Source organism: Parasteatoda tepidariorum, chromosome 3 (assembly GCF_043381705.1).
Source record: "Parasteatoda tepidariorum isolate YZ-2023 chromosome 3, CAS_Ptep_4.0, whole genome shotgun sequence".
In the NCBI taxonomy this organism is placed as follows: domain Eukaryota; kingdom Metazoa; phylum Arthropoda; class Arachnida; order Araneae; family Theridiidae; genus Parasteatoda; species Parasteatoda tepidariorum.
Window position 1 is genome coordinate 21,863,635 of NC_092206.1, and position 21,174 is coordinate 21,884,808.

General features: G+C 28.8%; 1 protein-coding gene and 1 long non-coding RNA gene across 5 annotated transcripts in view; one reads left to right on the forward strand and one right to left on the reverse strand.

Annotated features, from left to right (window-relative positions):
• Positions 1-12,897, forward strand: part of LOC107443662 (metabotropic glutamate receptor 3-like) — a 73,446-nt gene extending 60,549 nt beyond the window's left edge. For all 3 annotated transcript variants that reach the window (XM_071178403.1, XM_043041097.2, XM_043041098.2), the window contains 3 exons: positions 1,355-1,632; positions 6,303-6,538; positions 11,283-12,897. In XM_071178403.1, coding sequence (XP_071034504.1) covers positions 1,355-1,632; positions 6,303-6,538; positions 11,283-11,428 — 660 coding nt within the window. In that variant the 3' untranslated portion in view covers positions 11,429-12,897. The remainder of the gene's footprint in view (positions 1-1,354; positions 1,633-6,302; positions 6,539-11,282) is intronic.
• The window catches only part of LOC122269184 (uncharacterized), a 73,929-nt gene that overhangs the window by 42,264 nt on the left and 10,491 nt on the right, over positions 1-21,174 (reverse strand). For both annotated transcript variants that reach the window (XR_011636360.1, XR_006225034.2), the window contains exon 2: positions 4,534-4,682. This is a non-coding gene — a long non-coding RNA (uncharacterized lncRNA). The remainder of the gene's footprint in view (positions 1-4,533; positions 4,683-21,174) is intronic.

The following is a 21,174-nucleotide window of genomic DNA, read 5'->3' on the forward strand; positions in this document are numbered from 1 at the left end:
TTTTGAGTGCTTAAAAAGTATTTAAAAGGTGCTTATTTTCAGTTGAAAAATCTGGCTAAGCACCCACCCTGTCATTATATATTTTGGCAGCTGATATAGCAAGGCTTACTTGTGAAAAATTTGATTGATTCTATGCAATTGTTTTTGGTTGGTTCCCTGTCATATAAGAGAGTAAAAATCAGCATTTTAGACATATTTTTTACTCTCGTAAAAGTAAATATTCTGTTCCAGCAAAACAATATTATCCGATGTGTATGGAGAAGATACACTGACAGTTCGAAAATGCCGAAATCGATTTACAAAATTTCGAAAAAATAAATTAACATGTACGAAGATGCACCACGCCAGTGAAAGCAATAAAGATAATAATAAAGGCATTAGTCAATGTAAATAGGTGAAAATCAATTTATTTGTTTTATGTTTAATATACCTTAAAAAATTCTACTAATTAATAACACTGAATTTAATGTTGAACTTGTGCGAGTTAGAGCATGCTGAAACCGGTTAAAATCGGTGAAGAAAGTGGTCAACATACGCATGCGTAGTCACTTAATCGGCTCCAGCTATCCGGGGAGTAAGGACAGGCATATTCGTGAAACTTGTCTTTATTGCTTATGCAAGCCACCTACGATAGACAAATTCACAGTGGAAACTTTTTGCATAAAAAAGACAGCACTTTTTGCATAAAAAACCAGCACTTTTTCTATAAAAAAGACAGCTTTTGGTGATGATAATTTATTGGAGTGCCAAGACTCTAGTTGAATAAGGTATTTTATGAAAGTTGTGAAGAGGTCAGTGATGAATCTGTGGCTAAAAGGTCATCAACATCCACTATTGATGAAAATATGATGCTTATAGCTGAATTTTTGAATTTTAGTCTGTCATTTGAGTGTTTATGTACTAGCACAAACATCCCAAAGCAACATCATGGACAAATGGAAATGTAAGTATCGTAAGGTGCCTTGACATTCAGTTCTCTTTGTGACCGTAACTCACTTCCTGGCTGACTCAGATGAACCAAGGGTTTCTCAACCACTGGCGTACTCCCCAAACTTTTTTTTATTCCGAGACCTGAAATTCCAAAAAAAGAACATCTTTTTGGGACATTTAACAAACTAAAGATGTTTCCACCAATGCTCTAGAAGACATTCTGGAAAAATCCTGTTCTTATTCCTCAGTTGGTTGGAGATAGTTGAAGAACTACGCCCTTTACTTATCCCAAGCAGTTTGAGCGTGCTGGGACATGTATGAGCTTCATGAAAAATTCAATAACATTACATTCAAGACACACCCTGTATTCTGTAATATATTTTTGTACATGCTTGGGCTATTTTAACTCAATAAAATATTTCAGGTTGCCATTGTAATCCAGTGGCTGGTTTATCAACCTCCTCAAACAAGCTCTTGGACATACGCTGGAGAACATTCAATAGTTTGCGAAAAATCACCGCTGGAGAGAATTACGTATCTGACATATGTTATGTTTCTCCTGTTTCTGGTGATTGTAGCATCCATCCGGGCTAGATCCATTAAAGACAATAATAGGGAAGCCCTTTACATTGGTATTTCGATCGGAATATCATTGGTAATTTGGGTAGCATGGATCTCAGTGGCAATAATATTTGACAGAAGGTTTGTAATTATTATTTACTGAACTGTTATCACTACCCTATTCCACCCTATGGTTTCTTTTTTTTTGAAGTATGATTCTAAACTTAAGACCGCTATGTTATTCCTGTCTCTAACACCCATTCGCTCAAAATCTTTCAATTTTTAAAAGTGGGGAAACATTTAATTAAAATATCTATAATAAACTAGAAATCATGGAGAAGGTAGTGTAAACAGAAAGTACGGTCTTTTAAGAGCGGTTCTAAGCATAAAGACATTATGTTTTCTCTATTTCTAGTAAATTCCATCCACGCAAGCCTCCTGAAACAAAGCGTCCATTTAACTGGACAATATTTGGTACTTATCACCAAAAAAATAAAATTTCGGGATTTTTTCTTCTGTATGCCTTTAAAAGTGATTGCTGTCATAAGTTTATTAGGCTTACCCTTGTTAATTGGAGTTTTTTATAACAGTGAAAAATTATAAGAAATATTAAAAATTTCAATAAAAGAAACCATTTGGACAGCTTTATAGTACATAAATATCTTATCATTTAAGTTTCATGAATTATGTTTCATGACTCCTAATTGCAATAAAATAATTAATCGCAATTAAGAGTTTATTTTTTAAGCTAGATATTTTTAAGAAAAAATATCATTATTTACAATAGATTATTTATAGACAATAATAAGATGGCTCTATAACAATAGGGCTGACCACAATTAGAACGGTTTTGTTAATTTGGGTAACAGAGACCTCAGTGGTTATAATAGTTCATAAAGGTATCTAATAATTTATTAAGTTGTTATCACTAACCTATTCACCCATACAATTTCAATTTTAAGTACGATTTGAAATATACACCATAAGCTTACAGTAATTATTTTTTCGACATAAATCAATTTTCAGTATTTTTTTTAAAAAAATTGTATCAATGGCAACATATACATGTTGCCATTACACACGAGCATTCGATAGATAATGTAACTTATTTTTTATTTTTAAAAATTCGACTTCATAATATCAGTATTACAATATATTTAGAGTTGAGATTTGTTCGATTTTTTTTATTTTTAATTTAATTGTTATTTAATTTTTATTTATCTAATATTTTAGTAATGACAATAGTAAGGAACATCGTTTTCCAAATAGCATTCAATGTTATAACATTACACCTAACAGTGTTTGATGATAACATACATTTTACGAATTTTTAGGCTATTCCAATTAAAATAGTTCTTAGATATGATTTCTTCTCAGTAATGTCCCAGTCAATTTCTCATTATGTAGTGCGAATATAAAAAGTATTATTGAAAAATTGCAACGCGGTATAAATTGGTGAACTAACAAGTGCAATACCAAAACTGTAGTTATTATGAGAAATACGTTTTAACTTTAACCTTAATCTAGTTAAAAGACTCAGTAATTAACGATTCTAAAAGAAATATTCTGTTGCCAACAAAAAAATGCGACATTTCCCGCGAATGGATTCTCTTGTAGTAATATAGGGTCCTCGAAACTATTACCTCTCTTCTTAGATTTTGCTTAATTATGATTGGTGTAAGAGAGTGCTTTGCTAAAACCTTTATGAAGAAAAAAATATCAGTGAAATTATAAATGCTTTTTTTTATAAATAAAAATTATTATAATTTTTGAACTACTTATCCTATTAACATTAGTTTTTTTTCTTCATTTGATTGAATTTTTAAAAAAATACATAATAAACTATACTTTTTTTTGCCTAGATAGCATTATTAAGCGCGTAATACAAGACAAATTATTTTTCTTTTTTATACAAAACATCAATATCTTCTCAACTATTAGTCCAATCGATTTTTTTATAAATAAAAATTATTAAAATTTTTGAACTACTTATCCTATTAACATTAGTTTTTTTGCTTCATTTGATTGAATTTTTAAAAAAATGCATAATAAACAATACTTTTTTTTGCCTGGATAGCAACATCAAGTGCGTAATGCAAGGTAAATTATTTTTCTTTTTTATACAAAACATGAATATCTTCTAAACTATTAGTCCAATCGATTTGAAACGGGTTTTATTCTACCCAGAACAAGCAAAGGTTTTACAAAGCAATACCTGACTTCTCTAGATATTTTTAATGTTATGTCATTGTTATGTCTGAGTTTCGTTCCCATTTGACCCCTTCCCTCGTCCTTGTCATTTCGGAGTGTAGCCCGTGGAGGAACAGCAGAGATTTTTCAGGATATGTTGTTCACCTCATAGAGACTAAATCCTGAATTCTCGCCTGATTATAAACTAGTAGGCTATCGACTACTCTTTTTGGCCAAATTTTCCATTGCTATAAATCATTGTACAATGCTAAAAAAGCATTTTCAACTCAAAAGCGTTCTATAAAATAAGAAAAATCTACATTTATTGACAGAAAAAACGTCAAACCTCGCCCTGGTCATTTCGGAATGAAGCCCTAAGCTTAGAGGAACCACGGGGAATTTTCAGGATACGTTGTTCACATAGAGAGTAAATCCTGAATTCTCGCCTGATTATAAACTAGTAGGCTATCGACTATTTTTTTTAGCCAAATTTTCCATTGCTATAAATCATTGTACGATGCTAAAAAAACATTTTCAACTCAAAAGCGTTCTATAAAATAAGAAAAATCTACATTTATTGACAGAAAAATCGTCAAACCTCGCCCTGGTCATTTCGGAATGAAGCCCTTAGAGGAACCGCGGGGATTTTTCAGGATATGTTGTTCACATCATAGAGACTAAATCCTGAAATTTTCGTCTGATTATAAATTAGTAGATTATCGACCCCTTTTTTTAGCCTAAATTATAAGGGCTATAAATCATTGTGAGATGCCAAAAATTATTTTCAACGCAAAAGCACTCTTTAAAATAAAATAAAAAATTCTACACTGACAGAAAAAAGTTAAAACTTACCCTTGTCATTTCGAAGTGAACCTTGTGGGGGCTTTTCAGGATATGTTGTTCATCATAGAGACTAAATCCAAACATTTTCATCTGATTATGAATTAGTTGGCTATTGATGCTTTTTTTTTCTACATTTATCGCCAGAAATAATCGCTACTCTAGAAAAAAAAATTTCATAAAAATTAAACATTATAAGATAGGTGTTCTGTAACATGAAATAACACCCTCAAAAAAAATTCAAAACACGCAACTAAATATGAAAACTACAACTTTGCATAATGTGAATGACATTGAAAGATTAAGTTGTTTATAGAGACTAGGAAGCCAATTAGCTATAATAAAACATAATTAAGGATTTCTAACTATAATACGTTTAAGGATAATACTAATATGCATTCTTATTTAGTCTCACTTCACGATATCTTCGCATTAACTTTTAAAATCCTACGTATGATCATTTATAAAGTTAATGAATTCTCAGCAACAATCACGATAATATAGCAGCTACACTGCCTTACAAAACGTTAACAAACACCATAATAGTGCTTGAAGCGTATCTATTGTTGGAACTTAATTCTTCAAAAATTTGAATACAATTATAAGTGTGTGTAATTAAGTTCTTATGTAAGCATTACAATTTATCGTTAAAAAATGTATACTAGAAAAAGTTAAATATGTAATTAGACAAAAAAAATTTGATACAGTCTTTTTATGATACGCTTAGCAAAAAAATAATAATATAAGTTTTTATTCTAAGACCTGAAGATAAAATCAAAACATTTAAAGCAGAGGGCATTGAAAATCATTGCATAGACATTCAGTGTCGTTTTCTAATTTTTAGACTTTTACATAGCTTCAATATTTTGGCTGAAATATAACAACTGAAGAATCAGAGCAGCGATGGCTCAGGGGATAGAGCTTTCGCCTTCCAATGAGGCGAACGCATCCGGCTTGCACCGACCACAGTGCTGACGTGAAATATCCTCAGTGGTAGACGGATCATGGGTTAGAGTCTCCTTGCTGTCAGGCTAACAGTGGGAGGTTCTCGTGAACTTCCACTGCATGTAACACAAATGCGGGTTAGCTCCATCAAAATATCCTTCCTCCACGAAGGCAAATTTCTCCCAATGCTCGATCCAGGAGTTCCCTTGTCTTCTAGATTGGGCTAAAAATTACGAGGCTACGGAGTTGAACATTAGTAGTCTTAAACCCATAAAATTGGGTCAGCTGTTCAACAACAATTATAAAATAAAATAAAAGCTGAGTATTCAAAAATTTAATAAACTTGCTAAAAAGAAAAATTTATTTATTTAAAAAAATTCTTCACATAAATGCAAAAACAGTGAACCACACATCACCATTGTATTTTCTACTTGTTAGTTTTCGCATTATTTCAATACTCAAGTTGATATTTCAAACTATGAAAATTTCGATAATTTTGCTATATAAAGTACCTATTACCACGGCATCTATTACCTCAATATCAGCAATACTACCACTTCACTACACCACATAACTATTACTACAGTTAAATGAGTATCATCGGGATCGAAAATAGTCCTCAAATTTTATAAGGTTGTCCGAAACGAAATAATATCCATATATTTTTCATAATATCCCATCAATACTTTTGAAATACAACGGTGTCTCTTTTTGAAGCAAACATAATGTTGTGAACTAAAATCAACTTTTGTTCCTTTTTTACGTTATTGAATTCTTAATTAATATTGAAGAAAGAAAGATTAATCTAATCGATCTTATTTGTTTTTTTTCTCTAGGTACGGAGCACCTGCTGAAGCCTTTGGGCTTGTTTGTACAGCTATTCTCGTCTTTTTATTGATATTCATTCCAAAAGCAATTCAGTTGGCGTCTCCAAGAGGCAACATGGGCTCTGGGTCCACAGTAGGCAGCCATTCTGTGATCCATACTCCATCCTTTTATCACCTTCAACCACAAGCTGTGATGCCCAGCAGTACCAATGGAACACTTATCAAGCAATCCAACATGAATGCAGGTTTGTAGACATAGAGTGGAGTTGAGAAGTTCATTAACTCCTAATTAATTCTAGCTTGTTGAAAGAAAAGAACTTACAGAAGACCTTGAACACATGGATAGTTTTTTTCCCTTAATTTAAAAAATAAAGATTCGCATGCAAATACTTTTCCCTGTCTAAAAACAGTTGTAGGATGGGTAGATAAATAACTACTCTTAATGTTGCTAAACTTTCCAGGTCAATTTTTACTGCACTGTCTGTAAGGATAAATTGTGGTTGTAAAGAGGTTATATTAAATCTAAATTCGTAAATTTTTTCCTTTCGTATGAAATTATTCCCTCTTAGAGTTTAAATGAGCTAAATATAAATTTTTTTTAATTCAATTGTGTATTTAGAATTGATTCATTGATTGGAGTTGCTTCAAAACACTTTGGGGTTACTTCAAAATGAAATGAATTGGTTAATCCATCAGATCATAAAAGCAAGCAAACGATTTGCACATGCTTAGTTTAAAATATTCGTAACAAAAGTCTTCTTATCAGATGTTAAAAATGTTTTTACGAAGTAAAGCTGTGTAAAAAGCCTACAATGGGTTTTATAAGATTGGCGATATTTTCTTCATCATAATCCAAGTCTTAAGAAACGCAAGCAAATCTACAGATAAAGTAATTCTATATAAAAAAAAATTAAAATAAACGAATTAAAAGTTGCTGATGCATCTGTAGAGTGTCTCGAATTATATTATTTTTTGCAGGAAATGCAAGTAATTCTGGAATTCTAAGTTTTAGAGGTTTTGTTCTGAGAGCAGGCTTTTCTTGTTCACAGAAATTTTCATTTCAGTTTAAAATGTTAGGCAGAAGACAAAACGTGTTGTCGTTGGTGATCTGTGCAGACTACATTCAGTGCAAATGATGAATTGTTTAAAAAGAATTCGGCCAGCAGCCATATCGACAATGAATTCCAAGTCTATAGCATTTTAAAATAGTTAACATTTTCATCTTTGAAATAAATTTTATACTGCATATTTAGAGCATACCCTCTAAAAATCACTGACGTTTTCATCCTTGAAGTGAACTTTCCACCTCAGAGTTAAAGAGTACCGTCTTAAAGCCACAGACGTTTTTATATTTGAAGTGAATTGATCTGCAAATTTAGAGTATTTCGTCTAAAAATGACTAACGTTTTAACCTTTCAAGTTAATTTTCCACTGCAGAACTGGGCAGTAAAGTCTGATATTTTCATCTTTAAATTTAATTTTTCAAGAATACCATCTTAAAATAACTAACTTTCTGATTTATTTCCACGAATTCCATGAATTTTCCACGGCAGATTTAGAGTTAAGCGCCTAAAACGTTAGTCATTAGTAGAGCATAGCATTTTATATTTGAAGTGAATTATTCTGCAAATTTAGAGTATTTCGTCCTAAAATGACTAACGTTTTAATCTTCAAGTTAATTTTCCACTGCAGAACTGGACAGTAAAGTCTATAACATGACTGATATTTTCATCTTTAAATTTAATTTTTCAAGAATACCATCTTAAAATAACTAACTTTCTGATTTATTTCCACGAATTCCATGAATTTTCCACGGCAGATTTAGAGTTTAGAGCCTAAAACGTTAGTCATTAGTAGAGCATAGCATGTATGTTTTCATTTTTGAATTCTATTTTCTTGTTCAGATTTAGAGTCAACTAAAAAAATAAGACAAACGTTTTCATGTTTAAGCGGAATTAATGACTAATGCTTTAATAATTGAGTTGAATTTTTCTCAGAAAATTGAGAGTATATATCATCAGATAAATGGCACACAAATATTTAATTAGTTTTCTATTAATTTCGTTTAACTTCGTCTAATGCCAACTGAAGTACAATAAGCATTAAAAACTCGTATCCCTACATTTCCAAATAAATTATTATGCGTAAAATTAAAAAGTAAAATAATATGATTTATATTCCATCGCCTAACATTATATCTAAGAATTGTTTATTGTATTCACTGAAAACAATAATTAATTTAATCAATCATCATAATTCAAAAGCATAATAATGTTAATATTTTAATAATCTAAAAATAAATAAAATATCTTCTTCGTATTTAGTTACTTGGATTTATTAAAGAGCAAACAAGAAAACATCTTTTATTTACTAATATGATTGTGAAGAGCAATAAAAAAAAAATTTAAATCGTTGTTGCGTGAGAGAACATATTTAAAAGTATGCATTCATTTACTAACACAATGAAACAATTGAAGAATAGTTCTTTTTTTTTCTCTTTATAATGAATATGAAAGGGAAAGTTAGGAGAAAGCGAAGCTTGCGTTTAATGAATACTAAAAATAAACAAAAAGCAAAGATGTAACGTTACGATCATTTTTACTTTTTAAAAATGTCTTCCTGATTATTTATTTTTTTATTTATTTATTTATTTAAATGAAATAAAAATACTTTTTATATGAGTGATATTTTAATGCATACAATAAAAATGTATTTATTTTAATGCGTACAAATTTTACTGTAGTTCTTTTGCAATCATTTGTTAAGTTTGAAAAAATTTCTATATTTTATTTACAACTCTATTTCGAATACCGCAGACTTTGAATATTTACATAACTGAAATAAAATATCAATAACAAAAAATTAAAAATTAAAATTTTTGATTAATGTATTAAAAATGCAAATAAATACTCACAACATATCTATGTATTGTTCGTATATATCATACATAAAAATTATAATTGTTTCATTGCATATATCAGATAAGTTATTTTGTCAACGTTTATTTAGAAATAGTTCCTTAGTTTCACTTTCAACCTATCCTCAAGCACTGCAGACTAAAAAGTTCAATGTTTCCAAAAGTGATAACAAAAAATTCAAAATAAAAATTTGCAGTTCTTTCCAATCATATCAAACATATGTTTAAAATCGTTTCATTAAGGTTAATTTATTAAATTTAATGTTAATAAAGTTTATTTTTATTTTATTTATATATTTTATTCATTTATTTTTATTTTTTTTCCTTCATCTTCTTACACATTCTCGAATCCACATACTTGTTTGATGTTCGAACCTTTAACTTTTAAAGTTCATTCGATAAGTTTTGTTTCCTATCTGGTGACTTTATGCACTTCAACTTCGATTTCTTCTTTATATTACAGTATATAGTCTTCATCTAACTTGCTGTTGGTTTATTTTGTTTTTTTTCTTCGGGTAGTAGGGGGTATGATTGTTAGTGGTAATATAACACCAACCGCTGAAACTGCTTCCGCACTGGCAGCATGGTAAAGTCCCCCTCACGATGCCGTCAGTTATACCAGTGCTTCCACTTTAATTTCTTATTTAATATTTTTCCTTTTTGTTAGTTAGGTTGCTATTTCCAGTAGTGCTTTATTATTTACTTAGTCATTTCGTGTTAATGATTTTGGTTTTCTTCTGAAGTGCTGATACTTTTAATTCTCTTACGATGTAATAACTTATTTTATTTCATCTTAAAATATTTATCTTCAAATAATCTTTCAGCTTTGACATTAGCAGCTCGACACTGTCGCTGTTTGGAATTTTATGTATTATACATTTTCTTCGATTTCCATTGTTTATGTATTTGTGTCTTATTCTGAATATAATGTAATGTAATGTGACGTGACGTGACGCAACGTAACGTAACGTAATGTAATGTAATGTAATGTAATGTAATATAATATAATATAATATAATATAATATAATTATTACTATACTATACTATACTATACTATACTATACTATACTATACTATACTATACTATACTATACTATACTATACTATACTATACTATACTATACTATACTATACTATACTATACTATACTATACTATACTATACTATACTATACTATACTATACTATACTATACTATACTATACTATACTATACTATACTATACTATACTATACTATACTATACTATACTATACTATACTATACTATACTATACTATACTATACTATACTATACTATACTATACTATACTATACTATACTATACTATACTATACTATACTATACTATACTATACTATACTATACTATACTATACTATACTATACTATACTATACTATACTATACTATACTATACTATACTATACTATACTATACTATACTATACTATACTATACTATACTATACTATACTATACTATACTATACTATACTATACTATACTATACTATACTATACTATACTATACTATACTATACTATACTATACTATACTATACTATACTATACTATACTATACTATACTATACTATACTATACTATACTATACTATACTATACTATACTATACTATACTATACTATACTATACTATACTATACTATACTATACTATACTATACTATACTATACTATACTATACTATACTATACTATACTATACTATACTATACTATACTATACTATACTATACTATACTATACTATACTATACTATACTATACTATACTATACTATACTATACTATACTATACTATACTATACTATACTATACTATACTATACTATACTATACTATACTATACTATACTATACTATACTATACTATACTATACTATACTATACTATACTATACTATACTATACTATACTATACTATACTATACTATACTATACTATACTATACTATACTATACTATACTATACTATACTATACTATACTATACTATACTATACTATACTATACTATACTATACTATACTATACTATACTATACTATACTATACTANTTTATTTATAATAGATTTCTGTCGTGGATTCCCGGATAGAATTTGGACGTATGATTATCCAAGCTTCAGAAGAGGCACACCACCTGCAATTGCAATTTCTGATATGAACTCTTTAAAGAAATCAAATGGTTCTTCATTTAACCACTCTAACCTCTACTAATCATATTTTCTATTATTGTTTGAGCTATTGTAGAACAACCCACAGTTTGAGTTTTTTCGTTAGTATCTGCTTAACCACATTGATTGTGTTCGTGAAGTAATCATCACTGTTATTATTAGACTACATCAAGGGCATTCAAATCAATTGCGTCATTTTTCATCAAAGTTAAACTGTTTTAAACATTTGCACTCAAAAGATGACAGTCAGTAATTGTTTCTATGTTTTCAATATTCACCAACCTGAATTCTAAAAAAATATGATCACCTATTATTTAATTTTCCTTCTTTTTTACACTGTGTTAAGCATTTGCACTCAAAAGCTGACTCTCAATAATTTTTTCTATGCATGCAATGTTCACCAACTTGAATTTCAGAAATTTGAAAATCAGTTATTAATTTTATCAATGTTCATAATTTCTTCACAATGTTCATTTGCACTAAAAACAACCATTCTCATGCATGCAATATACACCAACATAAATTTTAAAAAACTGAAGATAAATAATGATGGAAAACGACATAATTGAACTATGTTAACCATTTGCACTCAAAAGATTCCACTGTATAAATCGTTTCCATGCATGCAATATTTACCAACCTGTATTTTTAAAATTTGAACATCAATAATCAATTATGTCACTTTCCTCATTATTAAACCATGTTAACCATTTGCACTCAAAAATTGACTCAATAATCTTTCCCATGCATGCAATATTCACCAGTCTGTATGGTAAAAATTTTAACAATTTTGACAATATTTAATCTTAATCTCTTAACTATCTTAATATTTAATAACTATTTTATTTCCTGATTGTTTGCTATTAGGTGTAAAATTGATTAAGTTAACGCTATGCTTTTTAAAATCATTACTATTTAATCCTTATTAATAATATTGATTAAATACTACCAGTGCAAATATTAAAATTCAACTATTATTTACATTAGTAGGATCTTAATCATTCATAACTTCAACATATCTTTTAGTATTAACATTGTACAGAGATTTTGATCAAAAGCTGTCTTTGTACACCACTGTTATTGACTTCGTATGATCACGAATTTTCAGATAAAACCATTTATTATAAATACGAAACCACATTAATTTTTAATAAAATACTCTCCTGCCAATAACTGCAAAATAATGGAGGTTATAATGATAGCAAATTTCAGAAAAATAGTTTAATAGGAAGATCAAAATATTATTCATAATTTCAATTAAAACCGTGAGGACAAGTCGACCTCATTGGCAAGATAAATTTAAATTTTTAAAATGCAACTTTACTTGCTCTTCTACTAAATACCATTCATAGAAACAGAAAATTAGATAAATTATGGAGAAGTAAATTCACCATTGTTTGAATTGAAAAAATAAGTCTCTGCTCGTATTTTAATGCGTATTTTTAAAGTGTTATTATTATTGAAACTCTTTTGTTTTGAGCTTTAGTGAATAAAATTGATTTTTAACATGAATTTTTAGCATTATTTTTACACTGCTAACTTACATCTGATAGCTACACTGTCGGAATTTTTATTTTAAAATAATCGGTAGCTGTCTGTCCATTCGTTTTACTGTAAAGTTTACAGTGAATAACATTTTTTACCTTTACGATTTTGAAACCGTTTACAATTAGTATGGTTAAAAAAAACTGAATATAAAACTACACATTTTTTAACCTTCTACAACTAGCATGGTTTCAAAGTTCATGGTTCATGGTACATTTAGCTGGCCATAGGAGATAAGCTTTTCGTTAAGTAATGGACATTGTAGAGTGCAAGATACAAATTGGGAAGTGCAGGACAAAATTTTTATGTGTTCAAGGGAATTAATGAAATATTGCGATGTCAACGTTGGCACTCTAACCCCAGTTCTGGCTGTCAACAAATTACCAATAGGGTAGCAGCTATGGAATTAAAAAGCAAGCACTGCATGCTATTGTTATAAATAAAATAGCAAAGCGGGGGATGGCTCTCCCGCTTTGTTCGCCAGGTGACCTGCTCACGAAATCGAGTACTTTACGGTAGAACAGTTTAAAAAAGACCGATACCGCGAACCCTGGGTCCCTACGTAAGCTGATCAAAATGGTCACCCACTCGCTTACTGACCTCAGCCAGTAATACTTGACCAGCTTTTATTCTAATGGGAGCCGTGTCTTTACGATCTGACCATCGCGGAGCTCTATATGATGCATAATGCAGAAATTTCGGAAAGGTATCAAAATTAAAGAGCATTGAATTCCGTAACGAATGGTATCATTAAACATTACATTTCATCAAATGGTTTGGTCAGAATCAGCAGTAAAAAATTATATTTTTTTTCTACTTTGGCTGAACCCATTCTAAAAGCTATTTCTATTTTTTTAAAAATTGAAAACTTCTTAGAAAAAACTGGAGCCACTAGTTATACTAACGACTTATCAAAAATTAAAATATTTACAATGATGCTTAATGCTTAAAATAACAATGCAAAATACTCGATTAATATTTATTGAAACTGTAAAACAAATTGCGTATTCTTACATCATTTTACAAATAATACGAATACGTATTATTATATAAGTTTTAAAAAAAAGTTTTTTTTTGATGACATTGAGTTATTAAACTAAAGATTTATTATATAAAGTGAAAGCTCAACTCCCAATACAAAAAAGCAAGTTTTAAAAAAAGAAACATTTTTCTTCCTCAATATGTACTGATCATTAAATTTCTGACACAAAAAAAAATGAAATCAATTATTATTTTTCGAATCAATGAAAAAATATCTCATTTAAAGAATTCTTTTTATTCGTAAATGTAACAATCAATTCAAAATGACGGAAGAATCATTCAAATCAAAATGTGACCTTGTCAAATTTGATGTTATGTGAATGATAGACATTCGGCTGATGACTGTGATGAGCAAGTTATTTCAGTGCATTTCCTATCAACAATCATAGATGATTAATGATAAAAAAAATACATATATAGTTTTACTTGTAGCAATAACGTGATAAATGTGAATATTGGGTTTTGAAATCTTATTTGAAAAAAAAATTATTTGGCATGAATGTTTTTCTAATTTCTTATTGGAGTTCACATCGTAAAATTTAAATAAGAAACAAGAGTGAAAGAATTGTCAAAATAGATTGAATGCAAAGTTTTGTTTTCTTGATTTTTAGATTTTCATAAGCAGAATCGTTTTGAAAATAGTTTTCTGTTTCTATCTCATTTGAGGAGCAAGACAAATTAGAATCGGATAAAATTTTGCTTTTGTTTTTCTCTAAACTATGTATTTTTAAACCTGAAATGAGCAATTTACGAGAAAATACTCGTTGCACATTTAAAAAACAGTTGTGCAATTTCATATATATGTGTATATGATACGATAAGTTTTATTGCATCCTTAATAGTTAATTTTAAATATTACTTTACCAAAAGAATTTTTTAAAAATTAAAGCATAAGGTAGCTAATTTAAAAACATTTTTTTTAAAAAGTATAATGTTAAAAAGCCTATAGCATTTTAATAATTATACGCATTTTAAATATATTTAAAGAAATAAAAAAATGTTAAAAAGTTATGTTTTATGTGTAAAATTTAAAAATATCGGCTACAAAAGTTGTTAACAAATTTTGAAAAAATTAGCATTAAAGTATTTGGTTAAAAAAAAGCTAGAGTTAAAAAATTCTTTACAAAAATAATTAATTAGTGAAAAAGAAACGTGGCATGACCTTTTATCATTGGAAATGGCATACAATTATATTAATTTTTGTCCTTTTTGTTTTATTCATTTTCAAAATTTACTTTTTTTGACACACTATCAATTGCCAATTTAAAAAATAATTTTTTGATATAATATTTTATTGTAAAATTTTTTTTTGCTAAAACGTTAATCACAAATTTTTCCCTTTTGTCTGCTTTTTATAGAAGTTTGAAATAGTAATCACGAAAATATCACTCTTTTTCAAAAAATATAATTTTCTGAACTTTTAAATCAAACTGCTCTGATAAAAATTTTGATAAACAACTTTTTCTGTACAAAAGTTTTGAAAAAATTTCAATTAGTAAAAAAGCAGTATTATAAAATGCACTGCGTTTTTAAAGACATAAATGCAAAAAAATCAAAAAGTTTCTGAATAAAATGTAAGAAAAATATTTTTAACGAAACTACCATAATAATCTATGAAGAAGTTTAAACGCTTTGAAATTGTGCACGTTTTTTATCTAGTTAAAATATATTTTATGAAAAGAGTTATACGTTAAAACTGGGTTTATTGCTTCATAAATTTTTATTGATTCTAAATTTTAGATAGGTAATTTTTCCACAATAAAAATGATTTTTATTATTTTAAAACCGAGCAATTTATATGCTTACTAAATTCAAGTGCAAGTGAGAAGCAAATATTAAAAACACCATAATTGTGATAAAAAAGAATGAATTTCTATTTTTCAAAAAAAATACTAATATTTTTAAACATTTCGAAGTTTTTGTTTTTTATTTGTTTATTTTACAGGAAAAAATTATGAACCATAAGGACTCTCCTCATCAATCTTAAGGAAATAGAATGTTATTTTTCTTTTACAATTTGACATTAATTTAATTTTATCTCTCCTCAGTAAGTGGCGTTTGACCTCATTAAATATATTTTATCTCTTTTAAGTATGGTTTAATAGCAACAAAAACAATCAACAATGTTGCCTCAAAGTATGTAGATCTACTTTCCGGAGTACATAAAAGCCTTCACATTAGAACGTGACTTAGAATTTAAGATAAATGTGAGTTTTCTTTTTTTATAATTTTCTTAAGCAATTGATGTGCCTAACAAACCAATTTTTAAATTTAAATTAAACAATAAAAAACTAAGCAATTAAGCTTAAAAACGAAGCAATTGGTAGACTTATTAAATTCAAATGCTATTGAGAAGCAGATTTTGAAAACAATATAATTGTGATAAAAACAGTAAAGTCCTATACTTAAAAGGAATACTAATAATTTTAAACATTTTAATGTTTTTCTTTTCTTTTCCTTTATTTATTTATTTTGGAGAAAAAATTTATTAACCATAAAGACGCCACTCATCAATCTTAAGGTAATCGAATGTTATTTTTCATTTACAATCTGACATTAATTTAATTTTATCTTTTCTCAGTAGGTGGCGTTTGACCCCATTAAACCGATATTTAATCTCTTTTAAGTATAGTTTTATGGCAACAAAAACAATCAACAATGTTGTCTCAAAATATATAGATTTACTTTCCGGAGTACGTAAAAGCCTTCGCATTGAAAACGTGATTTAGAATTAAAGATAAATTTCAGGTTTTTTCAATTTTCTTCAGAAAAAGAGAACAAAATTTATGAGAATTATCAAAATACCACATAAATCTCATCATTTAAAGAAGCGGTTAAGTTCTAGAATAGAACAAAACATTATCTGATATCTGATTCTTCACACGATAATAGGAGTGGTGCGTTTGCTTATTGCACCATTTTTTTCTGAAATTACACGCCATGTTTAAGATGCTCGTGTTTTATTAAGTTGGGCGTGCTGGCAACACAGCATGAAAGACCAGCAGTGCCCTCTAGCGATTAACGTGCAAGTGAGTAGCTCTTCTTGCGTGATTAAGGGGCCACATTAAGGTCTGTTGCTTTAAAAAAATTACGTTTTCCTTTTCATCTGAACAGGCGCACCTTTTACTTTTCATAAAATACTTTTATGGTAACACTTCGGTTAGATGCAGAAAAAAAATAATGTGAAAAAAAATTCTTCGTGGGACCAATTAATGAACGACCACATTTATAGCATTTTCTCCGCTTTCGTCAGATAAATTCGTGACATTATCACAGAGTGAATTTCATGTTAGAAGTTGTAAAACAAACTCAATATCACGTTCTTTTACCAGATCAAATTGGTTTATTATTTCGCGGGTTGTCTGTTGTAATATGACAAATTGTCTAATAAATCAGATTCATAATAACGTGATCAACTCTGCCCGGTAAACATGTAAGATCTTGTTTTAAGATGAGCATTTCAGAATTTGGTAAGATAAGGAGTATCAGTGAAAAACTTTCGTAGCAAATAAAGTGATACTATTACAAAAGGTTTGTAAGTAATGATGATATCTGCAGAAATTATATTATGAAATAATTCTACTATCGAATTATAGTTTTATCACCTTAATTATTTAAATATATTTTTAAATTTCTTTCAAAACCGATATTGTATGCAATGACAAATCTGCAAAATGAAAAATATGATTATTTCATACTTTCAAGTATGATTATGATTTATTAGAATCGATTAGGAGTTGAAGGCTCAATTAGCATATTCATATTTGATTAAGTTTTTTTTTAAATTACAAAGTCAATCATTTTAATTACTCGTCTTGTGTGATCATAATTATATATGGATAATAGCCCAGTATGATTTTGTACTTCTTTGCCAAAGTTACACTTGCCTGGTACTCTTTACACCTTCGTACTTCATTGCCATAGTTACACTTGTCTGGTATTCTCTACACCTTCGTACTTCATTGCCATAGTTACACTTGTCTGATATTCTCAACACCTTCGTACTTCATTGCCATAGTTACACTTGTCTGGTATTCTCTACACCTTTGTACTTCATTGCCATTGTTACACTTGTCTGATATTCTCAACACCTTCGTACTTCATTGCCATAGTTACACTTGTCTGGTATTCTCTACACCTTTGTACTTCATTGCCATTGTTACACCTGCCAGGTATTCTGTACACCTTCGTTTTTATAAGATTAGGGACTACTTCTCATTATTCCGAAACGTGGCATTTTTCCTAATAAAAAAATATTATCAATGAATCCAGTTTGGTTGTCAGCTCAGTATACTGTAAAAATTACTGTATAAAGTACCGGCACTTTAGGTGCATCATCCGAAAAATTCATTTTATCATAAAAATACATTTTTACCAAAAAATATTATACCGTAATTTTAATAGTAATATTTGCTTAATTAAAGTATTTCAATGATTTTACGGTAATTAATTTTTGAAATTTTTATCATTTAGAGCACCTTAATCGTGTTTCTAAACTTATCGCAATTCTTTTATTTTAACCGACAAAATAATTATACTGAATGCAAAAATTTTAATATGATCATTGTCATTTTGTGATTTTTTTTTACCTTGCTTCCCGAAACTCAAAAAACGTATGTTTTGCAGAACAAAATTCTTAAATTTAAAAGTATCAATTAATGTATTGTTACGAATTTGTAAATGTGAGTATAATTTTCTGAATATTCTTTTATTATGAGGCTAAATAACCCACGGACCCTAAATAAATAGTTGGATTAGAAAATTTGCAAGAATGTCGCGTACTTCTTACGTAAGCTAGAAAGAACATAACTCCTCATGTATTTCTTATGGAAAACTCCATTTGGCGACATTTTTGTTTGTGCTGACTTATTACGCTCCTGGTGACTTAGCAATGCTTGGAGACCATTTTAGCAACAAAATGATAGTTCTGGAAACTTCAAGTTAGCTTAGCTATAAAAATCTCAAGTTTTAAATGCAGTTTTCAAAAAAATTAACAGATTAAAATGCAAATTGTATGGGTGCCATTTTACAGAAAGTCTCTAGTAAAAGATACTTACATTAAAAAATTATACGAATCATATTGCCAATCAGCCGACCAGGTGGCCGAGTGGTTAGCGTGTTTGACTGCGGACTCATTGGCCGCGGGTTCGAATCTTGCTCAGGGTTTGGATGTTTCTTTCTCTCCCTGTGTTCTATGTCCTTTCCTCTTTCTGTGAATGTGACCCGCCCTATAAACGGGGTCGTGGTTGTGTGACGTGGGCGGCGTTGCTCCACCGCCATGGCCTCGCCACAGGTGCCCACTGGGTAACAAAAAGAGGCTTAGCAGTTCTGGTATTTCTGTGGCCAATGGGACAAACCCCAAGTGCCCATCCATTAAAAAAATTTAAAAAAATATTGCCAATCAGTAAATCATCTCTTATAGCTAACATTTGTATTCCAATTTCCATAGAAAAACTAAGAGCTTTGACTTTTGTTTTCAAAAATATTGCTACCTACTACTACAGATCTATTCAATTCGAAAATATTAATTCAAAAAATTACAGCTTTTAGGGTACAAAATTAATTTTCTAAGAGTCTTGTTTAACTGAAATCTCTCTAATCACGCCTTCGAGAAATTTACATAATTCAAAACCACTTGTTTGCCAGAAAATATTTTTTATTGTAGTTAGAAACTCTTATGGGATTAATCTTTCTAAAATGATTTGTCCACACTTTCGATTTGATATTTGATGGGGAAAAAATTGCATTTCAAAAAAATTAGTTAAAAAGAGATTGAAAATACAGCAACCCCGAAAATAAAACTTACAATGTTTTTTTTTTCACAATTACTTTTTAGAAACAAATTCTACGATGTCATAATAATGCTTCGTATTAAATATATTAAATTTCTTTCTAAAATAGTTATAATTAATAAAAATATAAATCCGAAAATTGCTACCATAAACTTACTTGAAATTTTTTAACTACACAATTGGAGTTAATTTATGCACGCCAACACCAATTTATCAGTAAAAACTATTTGAAAAAAATAGAAGTAGCTATTTCGAATATTCTATATTTGTTTAACGAAGCAAAGTTGGTTGAAAGTGTTTTTTAACAATGTCATGACTATTAACATAATTAGATGTATAAAAAAGCATTTATTTATTTAAATGGATGTTTTAGGATATTAGTCTGAGTCGAATATAATTTTATCTATTTTTATTAATTATTTAGTTTTATGATTCTTTTTTTAAAAATGGCATGTCTGATACTATATATCGTGAATGACATGGCAAACAAGGTAACCGACGAAACGTTACTCGCAAGGTTTTTATAAATTTAAGTACCGCCAAGCCGTCATTGTTTAGGTTGTCAATTTCGTGTTATATTTGGTTACGCTGAGCAGAAACTAAGATTTCGAAGCTTGAAATTACGAAGACATGTAAAGAAGTATAAACGGATTACGATGAAATAAAAAATCCAGCATTCAATTAATTATCGACTGTTAAACTTGTAGTAAAAAATATCATGCTGGTTTATCTATTGCCCATTGAAATGAAGCAGCTAAGTTGAAAGTTAACGTGCCGAAATGGCCGTTTTTGTTTATAAACTTAAGTTCCCCCGCTCCCGAAATTCCAGTTTAATTTATAGTTATTGTAATTTAAAATCGAGTTTTTCGACATTATTTTTTTTGCTTCAAATCAGTATTTATCCATATTGTCGAAACAATTTTTATATCTCTCGAGATATTTATTTTATGAGCCCGTGTTTCAGTTGATGTCGAAAGTAACAAAAAAAGACAATTTAAAATTTTATATATGTATTTGAGTGATTCTCACACTATTGTATTGATATATTTTGCTTTGGATATATTGATACAATATTAGAAAGCACTCATTTTTGCGGTTATAATAGTGTGAGCTGATGAAAAGATTATATCTTTTATTTTCCGGATTTTTATTCATTTTTTTCGGTTTTTATTTTTTATTTTTTTCCTTCCCAGTTTGTTATTTTTATTAATATTTTTCTTTTTACCCCTTTTCTCATTGTTCTGTAATTTTTTCCATGCTTTCTCTACATTTTGAAGAACTTATTTTATGAGTTCTATTTACTAGCAGCTTATGCTCAATTAATAAAACTTATTGTTTTTCTTAATTTTCCTCGTATTTTTTCCCTTCCTGTATTTATTTATTATGCTATGTATATATATATATATATATA